This window comes from Rhinichthys klamathensis, unplaced genomic scaffold (genome assembly GCF_029890125.1).
Source record: "Rhinichthys klamathensis goyatoka isolate OS25496 unplaced genomic scaffold, OSU_Roscu_1.1 h1tg000019l_1, whole genome shotgun sequence".
NCBI lineage: Eukaryota > Metazoa > Chordata > Actinopteri > Cypriniformes > Leuciscidae > Rhinichthys > Rhinichthys klamathensis.
In genome coordinates, this window is record NW_026606570.1 from 2,935,223 (window position 1) to 2,953,581 (window position 18,359).

Below are 18,359 nucleotides of genomic sequence, written 5' to 3' on the forward strand. Positions count from 1 at the left end.
ATTCGATGTAGTATGCACTCCAGGCGGCTAGGTGGCAACGTGAAGCACTGCCACACAACAACACCAATATCTTAGAATATTTTTTACAACTGCTGAAAAGACTCTTGTATGTTTTTCAGAGCTGCTAGGGCAACTTGAAGGTCCGACGTATGGAAATAATCTGACATGTTGGTTGTTATTTTCCTGTACTGGCGCATGCATGTGACGTAAACGCGTACGCGACGAGAGCCACCGTGAGCAGATTTGCGTTTTTACCGTTTAGACGGGAACGCGACGGTGGAGCGTTTTTAAGATTTCCACTTTGGAGGGTGGTTTCACTTTTTTGCGTTTTTAAGCCCCCAAAACGCCGTTGCCGTGTAAACGAAAGGCACATCCGATAAAATATTTTTACGTTTTCACCCGGAATCGTTCTCGTGTAAACGGGGCCTTAGCCTCAGTAACATGGCTGACTCCACTGTATGAACGGATTTGTTTATGCCAGCTGGCAATTAGAGAATCTAACGAGTTCCCCTCTAAGAGCGCTCACTTCTGGGATTGTCGGATCTTCTCATCTGAGATTTCCTTCAGAGCTATTACTGCACCACAGAGTCATATAGTCCATACCATTGTCAAGATATAATATAACATCAGCACATTACTTTGGCTGAGCAGTGAAGCTCTGGAGTCTTTAATTTTCTGTGGAAGCCTGACAACATAATTTCCACTAAAGCTCATACACGCATTGAGAGGATGATAACATCGGCCATAATGGAAACTTTCACAGACACAAAAATGCTCCTAGTATTAATTATTTTTTATATTTATAACATAAGATAGCATTTCCAGAATATCAGCAAGATTGCAAAAGTGATTTTGATTTTGTACAACATTTCAATGAAGTTAATAATAAGTGACATGTTAGGTATAATATTGTCAATACTGTCTGTTTTTGCTTTATTTCTCCAATGAAAATAGTTCCAAACAAAGCCACAGCAAAAGAGTTAAGTGTCTCTGAGCAACGCACAGTGATGTTTCATTTCTGAAAGATTCGGTTCAGTGATTTAATGACCCATGCATAAGCACAGTCAGTAAGCACTTGGTTTGTTACTGAATGAATCAGCCATTTTGAACGAATCAGCTGAGCAAATGGTTCGACTCACTTTAAGAGAGTAGGGCTGTGTTAGAAATCTCCCCTAAACCCAAGAAATCTCCCCTAAACACTATTTGAGGGAACAGCCATTTGTAGTGGTGTCCGAAACCATAGTGGACATTATCGAGGACACTCATTCAATCCCATAATGCATCACAATAATGAGTGTACAATCGATGTACACTCAATGGCTAGAGAATACCCATAATGCACTGTGAGGGTCACGCCGAATAAATTTCTGCGGCTCGGCAGAAGATGGCGCTCACAGCTAAATCATCCATCCATCCATTTTCCAAACCGCTTGTCTAATGTGGGTATAGCATAATATAGAGGTATAAAATCCTTTTAAATTGATTATTAAATTGTATTAATTAAATGTAATAATTTATTATTTTTTATTGTATTTTTTATAATTTTATATACATACATATATATATATATATATATATCACATCAGAAAGACCAGTTGCATATAGTAATTTTTTTTCTATGCTTTTTTTTTTTTCTTCATTAAGAGCCACAAAACATACAGTATGTTGCATTTCATGTTTAAATGTTTTACCAAAAGTAATTTTTTTTGTCTTTGTCACCCGAGATTGAAGTGAGCTTCAAATAATGTGTTGGACATTAGGGGGATTTGGAGTCATAATGATTCTTTAAAATTATGCTGAAAATGTCCTACCTTTCTATGGACATCCTGAATGTTCAACACTACATGTGTAGCAGTGTTATTTTAGTATTATTTATGTGCTAATATAGTTTTTATTAATATTTTTAATTATTCATTTTTTAGGTTTATTTTTTATTTTTTTTGTAATCTTATATTATTTTTTATATTATTATTTAAATTAAATGTATTTTTTATTTTAGTTTTTGTTCAGGTTTAGCTTATTTCCAGTTAGTAATTTTATTGCTTTAACTTAAAGTTTAGGATATTTGCCAAGGCAACATTTATAATTTTCCTTTAGTGTAGGTTTTTCATCTAATAAGGTTTATACATAGTTTCCATGACTGAGATATTTTCATTACTACTGGAGCTGCCAGTTTGCTAACTTTCAAATGATTATTAAACAGCAAGCACAAACTATGCAAAAGCTACAGCCCTTCTGGCACGCTCAGTGTCCGAATTCACTCACTTATTTTCATTCACTCCTTCAAGTGTACTATATTAGTGGACTAATGTAAGGAATAGTGAATGAGGATATAAGGGGTGATTTCGAACACAGCCTGGGTGTGTTTGACCTGAAGGGGTGCTGCGCAGACCTATTGGTAAATGAAATCATAGTACAGCGAGAGCGATTCAAAAGGATACGGAGCCATCTGCTCTCTAATCGCCATACGCTGCTTCAAGTCAAACACACCTAGGACTTGCTGCATCCTACTGGCGGTTTAAATTTCATAATTAAAAGTACCATTTCATTTTTTTTTATTAAAACATTTAACCCTCTGGGGACCAAGGTGTTTTTGGGGCCCTTGGGATGTTTTGACATGCACTGATATTTGTGCTTTTTTCAGTTATTTATAAACATGTTAAAGGAGAACTCCGGCGCAAAATGAACCTTTGGTCTAATTACACATTGTTACCTAGTCAACCATTATCTGAGATTTGTTTTCATGATTATCGAATGTAAATAGTTTTATCTCTAAAAACAGTTTAGCCTATAACGCTATAACGCTAGTATATAGGGCATAGAGTAATGACAAATAAAAATCGCTTGTTAATACCAGTAACAAGGCTCAAAATAGCCCCACACTAACACGGTAGCATAATGAGGGTCCCTACCTTCAAACCGAAGCATTGAGAACTTTGTCAGTGTCCAGACAGTTTAAGAAGAAGATATTTTATACATACAGTCAACTTCGTGTATACAGGCAGAAGCCATCTTTGAAAAACAGTCTCTACCAGTTGATCTACGAACGCCGATCCAAGTGCGCTGGTGAGATGTGAACGAGCTATAAGTTGTGATAAGGTGAGCGCGAACAGTAGGCTTGGATTGGCGTTCGTAGATCGACTGGTAGAGACTGTTTTTCAAAGATGGCTTCTGCCTTATACGCGAAGTTGACTGTATGTATAAAATATCTTCTTATTAAACTGTCTGGACACTGACAAAGTTCTCAATGCTTCGGTTTGAAGGTAGGGACCCTCATTATGCTACCATGTTAGTGTGGGGCTATTTTGAGCCTTGTTAGTGGTATTAACAAGCGATTTTTATTTGTCATTACTCTATGCCCTATTTACTAGCGTTATACTAGCGTTATAGGCTAAACTGTTTTTAGAGATAAAACTATTTACATTCGATAATCATGAAAACAAATCTCAGATTACGGTTGACTGGGTAACAATGTGTAATTAGACCAAAGGTTCATTTTGCGCCGGAGTTCTCCTTTAATGGCAAAGGTGTAAATTCACTCTATATAGCACAAACGGGGCTACCATAATATGTGAGCGACATGTATGTACATGTTTATATTTTTAAGAGAATAATATTTATGCGTGGTTGTTGTTGAAAAAAATAAAAATGAAAGTTGCTGAAATAAGACCACAAAACACATACTAAATATGTGTCCACAAGACTTTTGACTAATGCAGACCTGCCAACCCGTATGCATTTTGTGTAGCGGATACGCATTTTGACCTCAAAGTACGCTGGTACGATTTGTCACTCTAAACTACGCAAAAACCTGGTGACGCTTCTGTGCACGCGCAGTCCTCAAATCAAGCAACAGCGAAATAAGCGGAGTTCGACCAATCATAGCGCTGGGTTCATTCCCCAAATAGCAAGTGGGTATGATTGACAGATGCTTAAGGCCTATCATCATTAAAAAGAGACTGAAAATCGACAGAAATAAAGAATCCCGCACGATCCCGCTTCCACTCCCGCGGCGCGCCGTCTGACTGAGTTCATAAGCGAGGACAGTACCAGTGTTTCCCACAGAATTAAATTCTATTTGCGGTGGTGTGGTGTTTGGGGACCGGGGACCGGGGGGGTGGGGGGTGCATAAAGGACAAAAGCTTAGGTCGCGCCACAGGGGCTTATATGTATTGTAATGGTGCAAAAAGTCAAACTTTAGAGGCATGTTATCAATAACCTTTATTGGAATATAAATGTACATAAGCTTAGCTGCAGGAATCTGTGAGGGCAACGGACAAGAAAATTGGTGTACCCAGGGCAGGCTTAGTAACAAATACCCTTGTATGGTTGTCTTGTCTATATACACTAAACGTTAGTGCTGTCAAAATGAATGATTAATCCAAGTGATTAATCAAAAAATAAAAAATAAAAATAACTCATAATCCTGATTGATACCTTCCTGGTATGTACTATGCTCAATTATATAGCAGGGCTCTCAAGTTTTGAATACAGGCAGCAGGAGTGACACAATCACATGAACAATTCCAGGATATGCTTTTTTTTCTTTGGTTGTTGCGTTAAATCTTACCCAGATACAATAGTGCTATTTTCTGATTGGCTATTGTCTAGCCCCTTTCTTTTTTTTTGATTGGCTGATAAGTGGGAGGCTCGACTGCAGAACTCCAGGGGAGACGCGCTTGGTTCCTGCCGGTTCCATAGTGAGAGCGGGGCGGCCAGAGACATTTTGGGTGCTGCAGTATATTAAATATATTATAAACAGCTTTTCCGCGAGAGAAATACAAAAGACCGAAATGAGTGACTGTGACGCTCAATGCGTGACACTTGAGAGCTCTGATATAGCTGATGGCAACAATGTTGCAGGTGCAATGCACCGCGTACAAACCGGAATGGTATATGTTTATACTTCTCATCCAACCACAATCAAATGCACTCTATCCGGATGGCGCGATTTATCTGGATAGTTTTTTTTTGTTTTTTTTTTACGATGACAAGCAGAAATGAAAACAAGCCGAAATGAAATAGCAGTAACGAGGCTATTTTTAAAATAGGGCTGGGTTTCGATTCAAATTTCAAGAATCGATTCGATTCCGATTCTCAAGATCTTGAATCGATTATCATTATTCGATTCGATTCGATCCGATCTTCGAGATTTAGATAAGTGTTTTTGAAAAAAGCATTTTTTTCCAGCTGTTACCTGAATTACAGGACTGTAGTTATGCAACTACATAACTATTATTATGCAACTACATTACTATTATTATAGACCAGGGGTGGGGAACGTCCGGCCCCCGGGCCGTAACCGGCCCGCAAAACAGTTTGATGCGGCCCGCGAGTCAAATCCTCCCAAAAAAAAAAAAAAAAGACCTTCAGAACCTAAAATCTCAGCAATTACTTTTCCTGTGACAGAAAACACAAAATAGGCAAAGCGGCAAGCAGGGCGAGGCCAGTAGCGAGTGTTAATGAGTCACCTGCGCACCAGTTTCAAGTTTCTCACAGATGAGCTTCGGGGGCGCGCGCGCCGCACCGGTTACAAGTTTCTCACCGCGCCCCGCACCGGTTTCAAGTTTCTCACTGATCAGCTTCGGGGCGCGTAAAAGGATCGGAACGAAGACAGCGGAGGACCAGGCATGGACTTTACTTTATGTGTGTGTGGTCGTCGTCCACGAGGAGCTACTGCTTTTACTTTCGTTTTGTCATTTGCGTATTAATGTATTAAAGTGGTTTAAACGTTTGCCGGTTCCCGCCTCCTTCTTCCCTGAACAAACCAACCACGTTACATTTAATATAATAGATAATATACAATATTATAAAATAACATAATATATTATAAAATAACATAAGAGAGTAAACGTTTCCGGGTGGTCGCTTCCGACTGTGTCCGGGTCACAGTCAGAATGAACGCAACAGACACGTAACGTTAGCGGTTGTCATCGCTGATATGCATCATGGCGACTGTCAAAAAAAAAGAAAGGTAGATTCGCCGACAGCAAGTGGAATGAGTGGCCGACTAAAAGAGGAATGAGTCTGTGCGTGTGGAAAGAGTATTATATTATGTGACTGTTTTTGTGCTTTTATCCACCTCTAAATAGCTATAAATTAAGCTTATGTCGTTTTAGTTTCATATTGTTAATTATTAGTTTCATAGGTTGTTAAACCTGAGACGAACTCTTTCATATTGCGCTGCATTACTGTCAGTGTTGTTGACTATTACTGACGGTTGCGCTGTTGGCGCTCGCGCAGCCTCTCGAGCAGAAATCTACACAAATGAGCGCACACACACACACTCAGTTAACAACATAGTGCCTATAAAAAATCTAAATGTGGAGTTTTTATATTTTTAACATATGTTAAGCAACCTCAATTATTTTTCCTGAACACCATCACGATTAAAAATGTGACATTAATTTCCAACAACAGTTCAATAAACAGTTAAAATTAAGTCACTTACATTTTAGATGCAATATTGGCTGTTTTTGTTCTGTTTCAGCAGCGAAAATAGTTCCAAACAAAAATCACAGGAACACTCGACCTGTTTTCATTACTGAATGATTCAGCATTTTGAACGAATCGATTGAGTCAAAGATTCAATGACCCATTCATAAACATCTGTCTCAATCTTGAATGAATCAGCCGTTTGAACAAATCGTTTGAATCATGAATGAATCAATGACTCACTCATTAAGACGGTCGCCTGCCGCCACCTACTGGCGGTTTGTGTTATGTTTAAAAGTAGATCATTCTTTCCAACGTTTCTTATTTGTAAATTTAAATCAATTTCATAACATTATTTTATGCAATTATAATTTTTCAGTGTAAATGATTTAATTTGATCAGCCCTATAGTGTCTTATTATTCGAAATAATTTAATTTATTGATCAAATTTAGGAATTTAAAATGAAAGATGAAGCATACATTTAATAATATTGGGGGAGGGGATGCCCTTTAAAGGTGCAAATATTACAATATGCCGATTTAAATATCAAAGCTAATTGAACACTGATGAGAATATTGTTTCAGAATAAATTAACAAAAAAAAAAAAAAAAAATCCGGACGAGAAACTTTTTTACTCGGACAAGTGAATGACAGATTACTTGTCCGAAGGACAAGCGTATGAAAGGCTTAATGTCGAGCCCTGCCTATATCAATGTCATCAGGATACACATACACAGTGGCCAAGGCCGTAACCAGGGTTTGAAAATTAGTGAGGTCCGGGGTGTTGTGTAAAGAATTTTGCTATAATAATGGTTTGGCCATTGGACCCACATTTCCCAATGGACATTAAGCTGTGACCCTTTTTTTTAATGGAATTTGGCATATATATATATACAGGGGTTAAATTTGGATTTAATTATGTGTGGGGTAGTCTCTCACTAGGGGGGTCCGAGGGTTTGCCCCCCCGGGATTTTTTTTGTGAAAAATAAACCAAAATGGCACTTTCTGGAGAGTTTTGTGCAAAGAAAAAGTAGGTCTAGCAAGTGCAACGCAATCTCACGACCAATTCGTCCGAATTTGACGAGTGATTAAAAGATGGCTAATTCGTACGAATTCGTACGACCTCATTCGTACGAATTTGTACGATTTGTCTAAACCCACGTGATGGGTAGGTTTAGGGGCGGGGTCAGGGTCATTCGTACGAATTCATACGAATTGGGCAACTCGTCAAATATGTACGTTTTAGCAAAAATCGTACTAATTCGTACGAGTGAGGTCGTACGAACTGTTACGAATTAGCCATCTTTTAATCACTCGTCAAATTCGGACGAAATTCACACAGATCAAACACAAATATGCTGACTGAATAGATTGCTAGTTGAGAAACACTGCTTTAATTAATGTTTTTATGATGGCTTTGTGAAAGGTTAACCAAACAGCATGAGCCGTCTTCCAGCTGGCCAGTAAGTTATTTGGCAAATTTCATTCTGTAGGCTAACATACAGATCTGTTTTATGCTATTGTTTTTGATAGTGTTATACATTTCTTACAGATAATCGATTGTCATTGCGTTTGTCTTACCGAATGTGGTAGCTTTATGCAATTACAGTTTGTCTATAAGCTTCTTTTTTTTTTAAATGTATTAATGCCGACAGTTAAATGTTGCCAGATATTGCTACGAAAAACAAGCAAAACAAAATAATAATAATAATCCGAAATAAGTTCAAAGCTTGTGTTTTGGAAATAAGGTTAATATATCACTAAACCTTTCCACATTAATAACTTCCTAAAGTGTCACATTAAATCAGAAAAACAGGTGACTACTGCCACCTTTCTATTAGGTGGATCTGGCAACACGGAGGCTGCACCCGCGTTCACGACGCGCTCTCAAGCCCCGTTCAGTTCACTGCGCCAGCTTCTCGCAGCAACATGAATTGCAAACACTCATATGAGGTGGTTTAAACACTGCTAATTAATCATTCAGAGAGCTTGACATTTTATTTTTGAATGTAAAAAAAATGACCGAGGTCCGGACCTCGGTGACCTCATAGCTGGCTACGGCCATGACAGTGGCCCACCTTACCGGGTGACCACGTCGTGGTCCACCAGAATTTATAGTTTACCCACCTCTTTTTTTACCACTACACCTCTGAATAAAACGTACGAGTCCCAGTCATGCCGACCCTCTCTTCTTCCTTCCAAACACTGAACCTCATTACAATGGCCCTTAAAGAATGTTAAAAAAATTGTAAATGGCCCTTGATAGGAAAAAGGTTCCCCACCCCTGTTATAGACATTTAACTGCAAATTAATGGAGTATTGATGGTTGTAAAGAACAATCCCCCTTCCAGAGAGTGTTGATACAACTGCTTTCACAAACTTGCACTGGTGTAGACGACAGAGGACGCAGAGGTATATCAGCAGCAGGGCTGTCGTGATTACCGCAATCTTGTAGTACCGCGCTACTGACAAGTCAACCGCAGAGGATTGCAAGTAACCGCGATATTCACGTTTTTTTATAAGGCTATACCCTTCTTGTTTTGAACTTCATGCATGTGTATTGAATGTTAAACAAGTTCATAATGATAACAAACAAGACTGTTTATCGTGGTGAATGTGATGTGTAGCCTACAGAGGCTTCGCACAGACAAATGAGAGAGATCGGCAGAGCGCGTGCGATTAGCTGCGTCTGTCTTTGAAGTCATATGTAGCCTATTCGTGAAAAAGGTTGCCGTGTCAAAGGAAAGCGAAATATTTGTCGTATCATCCTTTTAACATTCACGTCACGGTTATTTACCATAAATGCGCGTCAGCAGCAGCGCTGGTCAGCATTTCACAGCGCGAGGAAGCCGCGGGGAAATAAAATCAGCGAGTCACGCTCACGCATTGAATCAATGCCATATTGGTCTCTAATAAGTGAAGCATCAGCTTCAGCGTTACCCATGCGACGCAATTGCTGCTCAGCTGAGCCTTGAAAAGTGGAACTCAAAGTTAAAAATAATTAACACCTCGTTTCATTACATCTCTTTTTATGAATCAGCTTTTTTGAACGTGTTCGTTGAATGAACGGTTTAATGACTCACTCAAAGCCCGTTGTCGTAACAATGTGCGCGCTGAGTGAAAGCCTTTCAATGCGCATTAAGGGATCTCCCAGTCGGGGCAAGTTAAAGTTCACGGGGAAAATGTAAGCCTCTTATTAAATCGATCCTCTGAGTTACGGATCGATCTATAGAAATTAATATGAAAATCGATTCAGAATTGGTGAATCGATTTTTTCAACACAGCCCTATTTTAAAATGTAAGGAGTAGAAAGTAGCCTACAGATAATTGCGTGAAAATGTAAGGAGTAGAAGTAAAAAGTCGGCTGAAAAATAATTAGGCCTACTCCAGTAAAGTATAGATACCCAAAATGTGTGTTTGGACAGAATACGAGACAGAATTCTTTATTAAATTCATAAAAGACCAAATACAGGAATACTGGCTTCTAAACCTCAAAGAAATGCCACAATCAAGACCTCGGAGCAGAAATAAGTGAGAAAACACCTCACATGTGCCGCTCACAGTATAAGGGTCTTTCCTTGCCATTAATGCTTGGATAACACGCTTAGGCCTACGTCTCTTTACATTAATAATAATAAGAATGTCTAGTGTGGTGGCTGTGATATATATAAACCTACCAAAGTCCGTTGCCATGATTTTTGGAATGACTGATCGCGAGAGGAAAAAAATTACGTTTTAGTCGTTTAATGGAAACACCGTCATTTCGCAATAGTTTTTTATCGAGAAAAAAAATTGCGCGAATCTGTAATGGAAACGCGACAGCGTTTAACATAGACTAACTTCTCAGAGTTATAGTGTTCATTATACTAACCATTCAACACCGGATTGATTCTGGAGGAATAAGCACCGGCAACAATCCGTCCTCCAACGCAAGCTCATGTTTTGATTCAGATCGTGCTCGAAGAGGAGGGGCTATTCGCGTCTCCGTTGTCAGTTTGTGCGAGTGGGAGGGAGGGAGCAAGCTGCGCGCAGCTCTACAATAAAATAAAATTTTACCCATATTAAATAGTTAAAAAATCTGAAAATCAATCCGTGGCGGTCAGCGTTGATATTGTGGCGGGCCGCCACAAATTAATGAATGTATGGGAAACCCTGAGTACAGTAGTCACGGTACTTCTGACTCCTGAAGGTAAACGGGCTGGGGTGGATGTGGAAAGTTGAAATATTTTTATTTAACTTAATCTGGATTCGATGATCACACGTGAGTGATCGCAATCGCATGGGTTATCTTAAAATACCCTGCCATTCATGGTCACTCAGATAAGGGGAAAACATCATTCAGCCATGCAAATTATAAAATGCTTAAGTAATACTGAACAATAAATCGCTATGGCTTAGTGCTTATGAAAGTTCTGTGATTTGTGGACTACTGAAGCGCGAGTCTGGAGAAACAGGCGTTTATTTATTAATTCTCAGTGTTGAGAAACGTATCCTGCATGTGTTACATTATTGTGTAAAAAATAACTAAAGTACCTAATTATGTTACATATTTATTTTGTATGAACTAGCGCGTTAGTTACTTATGGATTAAAAAGTACCATTGTATCAGAACTGCGCGAGCTCAAACACTGAAGCACGGACACAGAGAGAAGATCATTGTAAAATCAAAATTGACGGGCTAAGTTTAAATTTTGTTCTTGGTTGTGTTTTTTTTTCTGTTAAAATGTCAGAAAGCATTTTTGTATTATCCATCCGTGTTTTAAAAATTTGTTAAATGACGGACGTTTTACTTTTAACACAGCCCCATGTCGGATTCGTCTAGCTTATACTTGATATTCTTTTTAGAATAAGTGATTCGTTTTGCTATTATTATTCACTGTCAACTGTTTTCTATAAGTATGTATTGGCTAACGTTTATTGAGCTAATGCGTGTCCTGTTTAAAAAGTGCAATGTTCAAATGCAAAGATAGCACGTCACAAATTAAAGCCCTTTTTTTGTGGGATTTAGTATCATATTTGGATATTGCCATGGAATAATAAATTGAGTAGCACTATCTTAAATGTACACATCTATTTGTTGTTGTTGTTGTTTTTTTACTGTTTTCTAGGGGTTTCTTAATTTTAGACTAGTTGACCAGCACACATTATATGCAATGCAAGTTCAATTTTAAAACTTTACAAGTCAAAACTTCTGCTAATGGATGTTGTCGCTTCGAGTTCTGGCTTCAAAATGATGTGGAAATCATCCTGCCTAATCGTTCACATAAAACAAAACATTAATTTATACTTTGTATGACAGTTTTTTTGTCAGAAGAGATTTATGCGGAGTGGTAATGGCCTATCAACAGGGGCGTCACTAGGATTTTCATTTTAGGGGGGCTAAGCCCCCAATATGATTTTTAAAAAAATTATAAAAAATGTAACACTTTAGTTTAGGATCTAAAGCTCACTATTAACCATTTTCATTACGATGCAAAGGCACGGTTTTATAATAACTGTGGTCCCAAATGTGAGGTAGGGCAAATACGGGGGTTCGGGGTCTCCCCGAGAAAATTTTGATTTCTCTGATCTACATATGTGCATTTTAAGATGTTCTGAAGGCCAAAAAACTTGGATAGTGGGCAGCTGATTATTTTTCTCTCCTCATCAGCATCACACTCTTTTTCTCTTTGTTTTTATCTTGCCCTGTCTCTTCCCCTCCTAAAGCTGAGCTTTGACTGATATAGGCTTTTCATTTTTGTCTGTCAGTGAAGAAAACTTAGGGTCAACTGATAGGGTGATTTTGCCTATGAATCATTTTCTCAGACGCGTTTATTTACTGAAAGCAACTAAAGGTAATTAAGTTTATTAAATGCATTCACAATATGTAGGCTACACATTTATTATTGATCTTATGCCTAATACAGGGCCGTAGACAGGGCTTTGTAATCACAGAGGTCCTAAATTTGAGGTTGGTAGGGGGTTCAAATTTTTTATTTCTCTGATATGTGCATTTCAAGACGTTTGAAGACCAAAAAAAAAAAAGGATAAGAAATAGCTTTAAAACCATGTCAGTGGGCAGATTATTTTTTTGTCAATACCTGCTGCTCTCTTCTCATCTCCATCACTCTTTCTTTTTTTCTGTCTCTTCATCCCTCTTCCCCTCCTAAAGCTGAGCTTTTTTAATTTACTAAAGGCTACAATTTGTATTATATTCTCAATATGTACACATTAATTATTAATCTTGTGCCTAACATGATGAAAACAGCTTTGTTAATGTTTCTTGTAAACCAATTATTACATCACATGAGTCACGTTACATAGGCCTATTTTCAGCTCAAAATGGCGAAATTAGACACAACTATATTAGTTTGCCTGATTATTTTTTGTCATTCGTTTAACATTTATGACATAAAAAAAGTAAAATATGAAATGTTTAGCTACTTACATCTTATCTCGCACTTGACCGTAAGCGTCGAGTCGCACTGTTAAAATTCGCGCTCAGAAACGTCTGTGAACATAAAGCCCGCCTACTTTGATTTGATTGGTCATCTCAAATATTCTGACATTGACGAGCAGTGACAGACCAATGAGGCTCAGATAAACACACACACGAACACACACACACACACACACCCTGTCCTCTGTTTCTGACGTGCTCTCTGTCGGCGCCGCTGCGGATTGAAGATGAAGAACGCGCTGAATCTGATTATAACAAGACTGAAGCGAACACGAATTTGTGTAGCCTACATTAATCTCACATTTTTAGGGGGGCTAGGCAGAAGTTTAGGGGGGCTGAAGCCCCCCTAAAAAGGGCCTAGTGACGCCCCTGCCTATCAATATTAATGAGATTCAGACCAGGGGTGTGACAGACACTCCCCCAATGGCTAATGGCCCATCAAGTGAGGCAGCCTGAACAAAGAATGAGAGGAGATTCAAAGGTTTTGTTTTTCAATCTGTTTTATTGTAATTCCTCTATGTGGAGAAACTAAATGTTCTAAATTTGCTCTAAGCAAATCAAATGCGAGTAAAATAAATAAATAATCAGTCCGCTATAAACAAAGCAATTGTGAGCGATAAATAAACAAAAGTAAAGGCAGGTATCTCACAGTAAATGCTTATGCCCCGTTGATGCGGGCTCTAAGCAAATCAAATGTGAGCAAAATAAACTAAAGTAAAGGCAGATCGCTATCCTCGCAGACCACGCCTGCTATGCTAGCGGGCTAAGGCTAGTAGCGGAAGTTCGGAAAGGTGGATATAAGTAGTGAAATCAAAGCAATCCGATTGTTTTGAGAATACAGTTACATGTCTTGGTGCCATTTTTGAATGGCACCAATTGCCTGAGCATTGGTGTTGTGGCACAGAGTTGACACTGCATTCTCAGAAAAAAACATTTTGAAGAGAGTCTGTGGAGTGTGTGTCAGCAGAACTCAGCTGTGGTCCAAGTTTCCGGGCAGGCAGGAATCTCAGAGTCTGTGGAACCATATCAATGTCAGTTTCTGTTTTCCATGACAGAGTGGACTCCTTGTTGCTCGTCTGAATGTTTGTCTTGGCCCTCTTTGCAACATTCCTATAAAAATAATAATATTAATAATTATAATCGTAATAATATAAAGGTTAATAAAGGTTGATCAAAGTACTATCAGCATGTCAGGGCTATCAGGGCAATCAGCATGTTGATAAAACAAAAAAATATAAGCTCACTTATATTAACATTACCAATCAATAATTGTAATATTGTGCATGCATAACACATTTTTTGCAAAGCCACAGTAGTAGGTAAAAAATAGTAGATAAATATGTACTTACTCTTTTTGATTTCCATTGCTGCATGTCCTGCGAGTTGCAGTGGAAGGCGAGAGTGTGTACTAATGTTTAATGTACTAATATCAGATTGATTTGTGTGTGAACAGAAAGCACAGAAAGGTCAGGGTCGCAACGTGGATCGTCTAAGGAAGAAGATGAATGAGCAGGAGTCGTATCTGCTGTTACACTCCCCCACCATCCCATTCCGCATCCACAACAAACTCGGCAAGGTACCGCATCGCACAACCATCTGATTTACAACACTGTTATTCGTGAAAAGATATATTTTTAACACTTGTTACACATGACACACAAATGTTTTCTGTTTAAATGTTGTGCTTCTGCTGTTTATAGCTTTCCAATAGGGGGAGCCATTGTTATTCTACTCACTGTCTCTTTCTCTCTCCAGAGCTACCTGTTCCTGCTGTCCTCAGATTATGAGAGGTCGGAATGGAGGGAAAGCATTCATAAACTGATGAAGAAAGGTAAGAAAATGTGTTATTTTAAAAGATCAGATTATTCTCCCTTACAATATCAAATCATCATTAAAAAATTATACAATCCATCCTCTCTGTTTTAGCTTTGCTGTCACTCCAGTAATGCTCTCTAAGGTTTAAAACTATTTAAAACTAATAGGTCCACTATAGGGCCTTAGCAAATTTAGCAAGGCGGCAGAAAGATGATTTATTTATAATTATTTACAATAGGTTATAATAAAAATATATAACTTAAAATTAAATGCAGTGTTGAGCTCTCACTTACTATGAGTTTATTTCCACCTGGTTATTTCTGCTTATTTTAGATCCTGTTCCTCCAATCCTGCATTTTTCTGTGTTCACAAAGTTGTTTACTTTTTTGATAATTAATCTTTTTTTATTGTATTTTTTTTATAATTGATTTTTTTAACACCAGAAAGACCAGTTGCATATAGAAATCTTTTTTTTTTTTCTTTTTTTTTTTCTTTTTTTTATTAAGAGCCACAAAACATGTGTTTTATGTTTAAATTATTTACCAAAAGTCAATCATTTTCATCTTTGTCATCCAAGATGGAAGTGGGCTTCAAATAATAATGTGTTGGACATTAGGGGGATTTGGAGTCATAAGGATTCTTGAAAATGATCCTGAAAATGTCCTACCTTTCTGTGGACATCCTGAACGTTCAACAATGCATGTGTAGCAGTGTTATTTTAGTATTATTTATATACTAATATAGTTGTAAATCATATTTTTTATTTTTTATTATTTATATATTATTATTATTATTATGATTTATATGTTTAGTTTTAATTTTAATTTAGTTTTAGGAATGTTATGTGCTTGTCATTTTCTCTCTCCATTTTTTATATTATTATTTAAATCTAATTTATTTTTTATTCTAGTTTTAGTTCCGTTTTACTTTATTTCCATTTAGCAATTTCAGTGATTTAACTGTAGAGCTCTTAACTTTAGAGCTCACTGTGTGTGTGTGTGTGTGTGTGTGTGTGTGTGTGTGTGTGTTTTAGATCTGCAGGCATGTGTGTTGAGTTCAGTAGAGCTGCAAGTTTTAACCGGCTCCTGCTTCAAACTCAGAACTGTCCACAACATTCCCGTCACCAGCACCAAAGATGGTAAGTGATACATATTTTCACGTTTTGTTCTCTGCTATCTGATGTAGTGTTGTCTGTCTGATGTCTGCTGTCTGAATCTGGGGAGGCTAGGGTAAAATATGTCAGTGAAATCAATTTCAGTTTATATCAGATGTCCAGAAATACATTTAGTTTAGTTAGTATTAGTTTTTCATACATCTCATTTGTTTTTGACTTGAGGAGAACGATACTCGGTTACTAACGTAACCTCGGTTCTCTCTAGAGAGGGAACGAGTATTGCGTAAGTTTAGCTTACGCTACGGGAAAGATTCATCTTCTCGAGATATTGAAGCCAAAAAATTATCCTAATTTTGTATTCATTGTCAACGCAGTGCAGCAGCTAGCAGACCTAGAGCAGGCAGTCTAGCGTGCTCATTGGCTGCCCTGCAGGCAACTGCTGCAGCCTACCAGTGAGCCCGGCGTGACGTCACGCCCAATGAAGGGCGCTCGCGCCTTCATAGCGTCACAGCCCGCCAGAATGGGCGTGGCTTAGCGTATAAAAGAAGGGGCTCGTAGGCTGAATTCCCTGGTTTTTCGACAACTGAAGCGAAGTCGCTCGTGGCGCGAGCACGGCCGGTTACGCAATACTCGTTCCCTCTCTAGAGAGAACCGAGGTTACGTTAGTAACCGAGTATCGTTCTCTTACGAGAGGTTCTCTCGTATTGCGTAAGTTTAGCTTACGCTACGGGAACACTTTGTCAACGCCGTGCGCGCCAAGCATCCACCATGAGACCCCGAACTTCAGGGGAGCCCAATAAGTGGGAAAAATAAGGTGGCCAGCCATGCGGGCCATCACTTGTATATAAGCACACATAGGGAATACAGAGCAGCGCAGTGGTCTGTATAGGCACATGGCACATACCCTACTGGTGCAGCTCAACCAGGAGAGCTGAGTCACGTGAGAGTGATCTGAGCAGAATATCTGGGCAGAATACACATCCCTTTCAAACTGACAAAAGTTTAGCCTGCAAGGCGGGAACCTCTAGGTTATAAAACCTGACAAAGGTAGACGGGGAGCTCCAGCCCGCCGCTACACATATGTCATGGATAGAGATCCCACTGGACCACGCCCACGACGAGGCAACGCCTCTCGTGGAATGAGCCCTGATACCCAAAGGGCATTGCAGACCTTTTGACGCGTAAGCGGCTGCTACAGCGTCCACTATCCATCTGGACAGGCTCTGTTTCGAGGAGGCGAGACCCTTGGTGCGCCCTCCAAACGAAACAAACAGCTGTTCCGAACGCCTGAAGGAGGCGGAGCGCGTAATGTAAAACCTCAGCGCCCTAACAGGGCAGAGGAGATTCACATCACTTTCGCTGTCAGATGCTGGCAGAGCTGACAGTGAAATGACTTGCGCTCTGAATGGAGTGCCCATCACTTTAGGGACATAGCCATGTCTAGGTCTGAGGATGACTTTAGAGTCATTCGGCCCGAACTCCAGACACGATGCGCTGACAGACAGCGCGTGCAGGTCCCCCACACGTTTTACTGACGACAGTGCAATCAGAAAAACGGTTTTTAGTGATAGATATTTCAACCCCACGGAGTCCAGTGGTTCAAATGGAAAAGCTTTCAGGGCCTCGAGGACCAATGAAAGATCCCACACAGGAACCGACGGGGGGCGCGGCGGGTTCATCCTTCTAGCTCCTCTAAGGAAGCGGATGACCAGCTCATGTCTTCCCAATGACTGGCCGTGCGTCGGCTCTGCGAACGCTGCCACGGCCGCCACATACACTTTGAGCGTGGATGGGGACCTCCCCTTATCCAACATCTCTTGTAGGAAAGTGAGCAGATGCGCCACCCCGCATGTCCGCGGGTCCAGACCTCTGTCGGTGCACCATCTGGAGAACACCGACCACTTAGACGCGTAGAGCCTTCTCGTGGAAGGAGCTCTAGCCTGTGTGATTGTGTTCATCACTCCTTCTGGCAGGGTAACGAGTACCCGTTGATCAACCATGCGTGCAGAGACCAGCGCTCTGGATAGGGATGCCAGATCGTGCCGCGAGCCACGGAGCTGTGCGTGACAGCTGTGTCAGTTCCGGGAACCAAATCTGATTCTCCCATCGCGGGGCTATGAGGAGCACCGAGTGGCGTGCTTCCCTGATTCTCTTGAACACTTGAGGTAACAGAGAGACCGGAGGGAAAGCATAAAGCGGGAGGCTGGGCCAAACCTGGGCCAGCGCGTCCTCGTCTTTCGTAAAGAATATCGGACATTGAGCGTTGTCTTTTGACGGAAATAGGTCGACCTCCGCTCTGCCGAATAGGCGCCACAGTTTCTGGACCGTTTGTGGGTGCAGGGACCATTCCCCTGGGGGAACATTGTCCCTGGACAGTTTGTCTGGGCCGTCGTTCAAATGGCCAGGCACGTGCGTCGCCCTCAGCGAACGCAGGTGCATCTGAGACCACATAAGGAGGCGTTCCGCCAGATTGCAGAGATTCCTGGATCTGACACCGCCCTGACGGTTGACGTAGGATACCACAGACATGTTGTCCGAGCGGACAAGAACATGTT

At 39.9% G+C, this 18,359-nt stretch overlaps 1 protein-coding gene across 3 annotated transcripts in view; it reads left to right on the forward strand.

The window, feature by feature from the left end:
* The window catches only part of abr (ABR activator of RhoGEF and GTPase), a 490,805-nt gene that overhangs the window by 299,513 nt on the left and 172,933 nt on the right, over nt 1–18,359 (forward strand). For all 3 annotated transcript variants that reach the window (XM_056236039.1, XM_056236049.1, XM_056236060.1), the window contains 3 exons: nt 14,329–14,451; nt 14,631–14,706; nt 15,724–15,828. In XM_056236039.1, coding sequence (XP_056092014.1) covers nt 14,329–14,451; nt 14,631–14,706; nt 15,724–15,828 — 304 coding nt within the window. The remainder of the gene's footprint in view (nt 1–14,328; nt 14,452–14,630; nt 14,707–15,723; nt 15,829–18,359) is intronic.